General features: G+C 64.4%; 1 protein-coding gene and 1 long non-coding RNA gene across 2 annotated transcripts; both read right to left on the bottom strand.

Annotated features, from left to right (window-relative positions):
- Nucleotides 1-53: 53 nt before the first annotated feature.
- LOC309452767 (uncharacterized protein) lies at nucleotides 54-4,136 on the bottom strand (the record flags this gene model as incomplete). Its single annotated transcript, XM_082077425.1, has 5 exons — nucleotides 54-982; nucleotides 1,351-1,490; nucleotides 2,109-2,341; nucleotides 3,262-3,302; nucleotides 4,095-4,136. Coding segments are annotated over 5 exons (1,385 nt in total), but the record flags the coding sequence as incomplete, so codon positions are not given.
- A 99-nt stretch (nucleotides 4,137-4,235) lies between these two features.
- On the bottom strand, nucleotides 4,236-5,862 carry LOC309452766. Its single transcript, XR_014186627.1, has 3 exons — nucleotides 5,793-5,862; nucleotides 5,035-5,338; nucleotides 4,236-4,394 (listed from the first exon to the last, which is right to left on the bottom strand). It is a non-coding gene; the product is annotated as an uncharacterized lncRNA (long non-coding RNA).
- Between the last annotated feature and the right edge of the window lie 1,389 nt (nucleotides 5,863-7,251).

Raw genomic sequence — 7,251 nt, 5'->3', positions numbered from 1 at the left:
TCCCCCCCTGCCCAGGACCGACGGACGGACGGACAGACGGACGCAGTCCTTACCCAGGTCCTCCATGGCTGGGATGGGGTGTGGCCCCCCCGGGTGACGTCACTGCACGCGGGCCCCTTGGTGGCCTTGTATGGAAGCAGCCGGACGCCTGGGTCCCCCCCAGACGCCTGGATCCCCCCCGGACGCCTGGGTCCCCCCGGACCCCAGGGTCCCCTGCAGTTTCGGGGTGCTCCCGGATGCCTGGGTCCCCTGTAGTATTGGGGTGCTCCTGGATGCCTGGGTCCTCAGTGATCCTGGGGTTCCCTATAGTATTGGGGTCCCCCCGGACACCTGGGTCCTCAGTGATCCTGGGGTTCCCTGTAGCATTGGGGTCCTCCCGGATGCCTGGGTTCTCAGTGGTCCTGGGGTTCCCTATAGTATTGGGGTGCTCCCGGATGCCTGGGTCCTCAGTGATCCTGGGGTTCCCTATAGTATTGGGGTCCTCCCGGATGCCTGGGTCCTCAGTGATCCTGGGGTTCCCTGTAGTATTGGGGTCCCCCCGGATGCCTGGGTCCTCAGTGGTCCTGGGGTTCCCTGTAGCATTGGGGTTCCCTCGGATGCCTGGGTCCTCAGTGGTCCTGGGGTGCTCTGTGATTTCAGGGTTCCCCCGGACTCCTGGGTCCCCTGTAGTACTGGTGTTCTCCCGGACGCCTGGGTCCCCCATTGTTGGGGTGTCCCCCCAGTCTCCAGGCTCCTCCCAGCTGTCGGGGTCCCCCCAGATGTCGGGGTCCCCCCCGTCCTCCTCTTCCTCCTCTTCCTCGCGGGGGCCGGGGGGGGTCTGGCTGAAATAGGCCTCCCGGGTGACCCCCAGAATCCAGCGCTCGTATTGGGGGGCGGCTGTGAACTTGGGGGGGCCCTGGGCCCCGCAGCCCCCCCCGCCGGCCACCCCCAGCAGGAACCAGACCCCCCGCTCCAGGCAGAACAGGGGGGACCCCGGCGGCGCCTGCGGGGACACCCCAAAGTCAGGGTCACGGCGGGGGGGAGGACACCCCGAAAGTGGGGACGGAGTGTCCTGGGGTCACCCCCCCCCAAAGGGAGACACCCCGAGGGACCCCAAAACATCCCAGAAGGGACCCCAAAAAGGGACATGAGGACACCAGGGACCCCAAAAAGGACCCCAACCCACCCAAAAGGGACCTCAGAATGAGACACGGGGACTCCAAAATGGGACCCTGGGACCCCAAAACCCCCCAAAAGGGATCTGGGGACCCCAAAGGGATGTTTGGGACCCCCCAAAGGACTCAAAAGGGACATTGGGACCCCCACCCCCCCCCAAAGGGACATGGGGACCCCGGGAGGCCGTTTGGGGACCTGGCAGGCGCTGTCGCTCTCGGGGCCGGTGACACAGACGGTGTCAGGGGGGGTCGGGGTCCCCTCGGGGTCCCCAGCGTCCCCGCAGGACTCGGCCATTGTCACCTCCACGCTGAGCAGCTGCTCGGGGACCCAGGGACCTGGGGGACACGGGACGGGGGACATGGGGACAGGGGGGGACACGGGGACACAGGGACATGGTGATCATGGGGATTTGGGGGGACACGGGGACAGGGGGACATGGGGACGGGGGGACATGGGGACGGGGGGACATGGGGACGGGGGGACATGGGGGCACACGGGACAGGGGACATGGGGACGGGGGACATGGGGACAGGGGGGGACACGGGGACACAGGGACATGGGGATCATGGGGATTTGGGGCGACACGGGGGTTATGAGAGGACATGGCGGGGGACATGGGGATGTCACTGGGGGGACACAAGAGATGGCAACACCAGGGATGGAGGTGACACTGAAACTGGCGACACCAAGGTTGGGGACATCAGGGCCAAGAGTGACACCAGGGTTGGAGACAACAAGGATGGAGGTGACACCGGAAATGGGGACACCAGGGATGGGGACACTGGGGATGGGGACACCGGGGATGGGGACACCGGGGAGGGGGACACCGGGGATGGGGACACTGGGGATGGGACACCGGGGAGGGGGACACCGGGGAGGGGGACACCGGGGTGCAGGGGACACAGGGTGACACGGGGTGACGGGGATGACACGGGCTGCCCGGCGCCACTCACCCCGCGGCCCCAGGAGGGTCCAGCAGCGCGTCCCCGGGGGCGGCCGGTGGTCCCCGTAGGGCAGGCAGAGCGGGCGCAGGCTCCTCCCGAGCTGCAGGGGGCGCTGCAGCCGCAGCAGCGCCACGTCGTGGCCCCGCCCGGCGCCCACGAAGGCGCCGTGGAGCTGCAGCCGCGACCCCGCGTGGGCGGCGCCGCCCGCGGCCACCACCTGCCAGCCCTGCGGGTCCTGAGCCCTGCGGGAAACGGGCCTCACCGGACGCCGGGGTCCCTCCCGGACGCCTGGGTCCCTCCCAGACGCCTGGGTCCCTCCCAGACGCCTGGGTCCCTCCTGAACTCCTGGGTCCCTCCCGGACATCGGGGTCCCTCCTGAACTCCTGGATCCCTCCCGGACGCCTGGGTCCCCTCCCGGACGCCTGGGTCCCTCCCGAACTCCTGGGTCCCTCCCGAACTCCTGGGTCCCCCCCCTGAACTCCTGGGTCCCTCCTGAACTCCTGGGTCCTCTCCTGAACTCCTGGGTCCCTCCCGAACTCCTGGGTCCCCTCCTGAACTCCTGGGTCCCTCCCGAACTCCTGAGTCCCTCCCGAACTCCTGGGTCCCTCCCGAACTCCTGGGTCCCCCCCCGAACTCCTGGGTCCCTCCCGAACTCCTGGGTCGCCTCCCGAACTCCTGGGTCCCTCCCGAACTCCTGGGTCGCCTCCCGAACTCCTGGGTCCCTCCCGAACTCCTGGGTCCCCTCCTGAACTCCTGGGTCCCCTCCTGAACTCCTGGGTCCCTCCCAAACTCCTGGGTCCCCTCCTGAACTCCTGGGTCCCTCCTGAACTCCTGGGTCCCTCCCGAACTCCCGGGTCCCTCCCGAACTCCTGGGTCCCTCCCCGAACTCCTGGGTCCCTCCCTGAACTCCTGGGTCCCTCCCCGAACTCCTGGGTCCCTCCCGAACCCCTGGGTGCCCCCCGGTTCAGGGTTCCCCAGCTCACCCAGGCACAGTCCGTCCTCCAGCCCAGCAGGGGGCGCCTCCCTGGGGCTGGGCGGGAAGGCGGCAGGCGGGAGGTGGCGCCGCAGCCACCGCGCGTGGGCCGGGAGCCCCGTGGCTACGGCCGGACCCCCCGCGCGGACACAACCCGCCGAGAACGACAGGACCCCGGCCTGGACCCACCGACCGCCGGACAGACACACAACCGGGCCCCCCGAGTCCGCCTGGGGGGACACAGCCATAGAGACACCATGGAGACGCCATAGAGCGTCTACAAACCCCATAGAGACACCATGGAGACACCATGGAGACACCATAGAGCGTCTACAAACCCCAGAGAGACACCATAGAGACACCATGGAGACGCCATAGAGCATCTACAAACCCCAGAGAGACACCATAGAGACACCATGGACACACTATAGAGCGTCTACAAACCCCATAGAGACACCATAGAGACACCATGGAGACGCCATAGAGCGTCTACAAACCCCAGAGAGACACCATAGAGACACCATGGAGACACTCTAGAGCATCTACAAACCCCATAGAGACACCATAGAGCATCTACAGGCACCATAGAGACACTTAAAGGCACCATGGAGACCAATACAGACCACACAGAGACCACATACAGACCCACGGACATAAAACGGGCCCCCCCCGAGTCTGCCTGGGGGGTACAGAGCACCTATAGACACCTATAAAGCCTTGTGTATCCATATAGAGCTCTATAGAGCCCCATAGACCAGCCCCAGCGCCCCCAAGTCCGCCTGGAACCCCCATAGGGCCATAGCCCCCCTATGGACTCTACACATTCTACAAGATCTGTAGGTGACCCTATGGATCCTATGGCATCTATAGGGTGTTCTATAGGTCCCTGACAGGCCGCATGCCCCTCCTGTCCGCCCACACACACCATGCCGCGCCCCCGAACCCCCATAACCCCCACGTCCCCATATCCCTATGGGAGGCTCCCGAGGGTCTATAGGGTGTATAGGTGGCTCTATAGGCACCTGGCAGGCTCCGTGGCCCTCGGTGCCGCCCGCGCACACCATGCCGCGCCCCCGAACCCCCATAACCCCCACGTCCCCATATCCCTATGGGAGGCTCCCGAGGGTCTATAGGGTGTATAGGTGGCTCTATAGGCACCTGGCAGGCTCCGTGGCCCTCGGTGCCGCCCGCGCACACCATGCCGCGCCGCGCCGGCCGCTCCAGCTCGCGCCGCCGCAGGGTCCCGTGCAGGCAGTTACAGGTCGGGGGGCTCAGCAGGGACAGCGCCACCTGCTGGAGGGGGGACCCCGCGGGCAGGGACACTGCGGGGGACAGGGGACACGGGGGACAATGGGGACAATGGGACAGGAGCACAGGGGGACAATGGGATATGGGATAATGGGGACAAGGGGACAGGGAGACATGGGGACAGGGGGACAATGAGGACAATGGGGACGGGGGAAATGGGACAATGGGGTCAATGGGACAATGGGGACAATGGGACAGGAGGACAGGGGGACAATGGGATATGGGATAATGGGGACAATGGGGACAATGGAACAGGGAGACATGGGGACAGGGGGACAATGAGGACAATGGGGACGGGGGGAAATGGGACAATGGGGTCAATGGGGACAATGGGGACAATGGGACAATGGGGTCAATGGGACAATGGGGTCAATGGGGACAATGGGGACAATGGGGACAATGGGGACAATGGGACAATGGGGTCAATGGGGTCAATGGGGTCAATGGGGACAATGGGGTCAATGGGACCATGGGGTCAATGGGATAATAGGGACAGGGGGACATGGGGACAGGGGGAAAATGGGCCAATGGGGACAATGGAGACAATGGGACAGGGGCGGGGGACAATGGGATAATGTAACAGGGGACAATGGGAACAATGGGCCGTGGGGCCGTGTCCCCCCAAGAGGACCCAGGCATCCGGGCCCCCCTCACCGTTCTCGGCCACGTGTCCCCAGCGGTGACCCAGCAGGTGGCGCCGTATGGGAGGGCGTGGCCGGGGCGGGGCAGGCACACGGGGGCCACTCCCGAGCCCGGCCCCGCCCACAGCGGCTCGGCCAATCGCAGCAGGGCCAGGTCGTGACCGCCAGCCACGCCCCGGAAACCAGGGTGAACCAAGATGGCCGACAGCGCCCGCTGCTGCCCGCTGACCTCATCGCTGACGTCATCGCCATCGGCCAATCGGAGCTGCCCGGCCACCACCTGCCACGCCCGCAGCTCCGCCCGGGGGCCCGAGGGGCTGGGGGGGACAGGGGGGACAATGGGGGAGGGGGGCGAGGAGGGACAGGGTGACAATGGGGAGGGGGAGCGGGGGGGTCTGGGTGTTCACGGGCCCGGGGGGGCCCAACAGGGGTCTACGTGGCCCAATAAGGTTTCAGGTGGCCCAGTAGGGTTCTGGGTGGCCCAACCAGGTTCTAGGGCTCCCAGCTGGGTTCTAGGTGGCCCAAGGGGGTTCCAAGTGGTTCCAGGGGGTTCAAGGGATCCCGGCGATGCTCTAGGTAGCCCAATAAGGTCCCAGGTGGCCCAAGGAGGTTCTAGGGAGCCCAACGGGGGTCTGGGTGGCCCAAGGGGGCTCTAGGGGGCCCGGTGCCATTATAGGTGGCCCAGTGATGCTCTAGGTGGCCCAGGGAGGGTCCCGGGCTCTCCCAAGGCCCCAGGGGGTTCCCCAGCCCCCCCACAACCCCCAGACTCACCCTATGAAGCAGTGAGCGGCCGACAGGACCCACCGGGGGGCCACCAGGGTCCCCCCGCAGAAGTGCTGCCGGGTCCAGCCCCCCCAGACTCCTGGGTCCATCCCCCCAGAAACCCGGGTCCCCCCTGGGACACCTGGGTTCCCCCTCCCGGACGCCTGGGTCCCCTTAGCGGAGAGTCCCCCGGGCTCCTGGGTTCCCCCCACACGCCTGGGTCCAGCCCCCCAGAAACCGGGGTCCATCCCCCCCCAGACACCCGGGTCCATCCCCCAGACACCCGGGTCCATCCCCCAGACACCCGGGTCCATCCCCCCCAGACACCCGGGTCCATCCCCCCCAGACACCCGGGTCCATCCCCCAGACACCCGGGTCCATCCCCCAAACACCCGGGTCCATCCCCCAGACACCCGGGTCCATCCCCCCCAGACACCCGGGTCCATCCCCCCAGACACCCGGGTCCATCCCCCAGACACCCGGGTCCATCCCCTGGACACAGGGTCCAGCCCCCAGACACCCGGGTCCATCCCCCCAGACACCCGGGTCCAGCCCCCAGACACCCGGGTCCATCCCCCAGACACCCGGGTCCATCCCCCCCAGACACCCGGGTCCAGCCCCCCAGACACCCGGGTCCATCCCCCAGACACCCGGGTCCAGCCCCCCCAGACACCCGGGTCCATCCCCCAGTGTCGTGAGACGACGTGGAGAATGCAAAATTGCCGGCAGGACCTCTTTGAGCACGACGGGCGGGCCGGCGAGAGTAATGAATCTAATTCAATATGAATTTACCATCAATACTCTTTAATAAGCTCTTAACAACACTGAATATCAATGTCCCCGAGACCACGTTTTTCCCAACCTTATATACTCTATACCCAAAAGGCCATGCGGCAAGCACGGGCTAAGATTGGTTACACATGCAGTCACTCTTCCCTCACCACGATGGTGATTGGCTGCAGGGCACTGTCCACATGCGCAGGGATGACGACGGCGCCCTCCTGCAGCCTGGGTCGAGGGCAGACCAGCTTCTGTTTATTTCCGCATGGTCCTAGTGCACCCCAGCCACCTCAAGCCCTGGCTTGTTCACACCATATGGCCCAAAAACTCTCCACAAATTCCTCCTTTTTTTTTTTTTTTATTTTTTTTTTAATTTTTTTTTATTTTTTTAATTTTTTTGGACAAGCCAGGCTTGATTAGCTGTGCGTTCTAATTCCTCTTTGATACGTGATAGAAGACAACTTATACATAACATATCAATTACAACAACAATCAACATAAACAATGCACTTTGCAATAAACTCTTAATCCACCCCCCTAGGCCAAGCCAATTTGTTAAACTTTCTAAACCAAAAAATCCTACATATTTCTTTTTTCTTTTTATAAAAATACAATAAGAGGTGTTCAACGAATGAATCAGTATGATTTCCTGTGGCTCTGGCCCTATGGGAAGGCGATCATTGCAATT

The sequence above is a fragment of the Streptopelia decaocto genome (assembly GCF_964273445.1).
Source record: "Streptopelia decaocto genome assembly, contig: HAP1_SCAFFOLD_2256, whole genome shotgun sequence".
Lineage (NCBI taxonomy): Eukaryota > Metazoa > Chordata > Aves > Columbiformes > Columbidae > Streptopelia > Streptopelia decaocto.
This window is presented reverse-complemented; position numbering and strand designations above follow the sequence as displayed.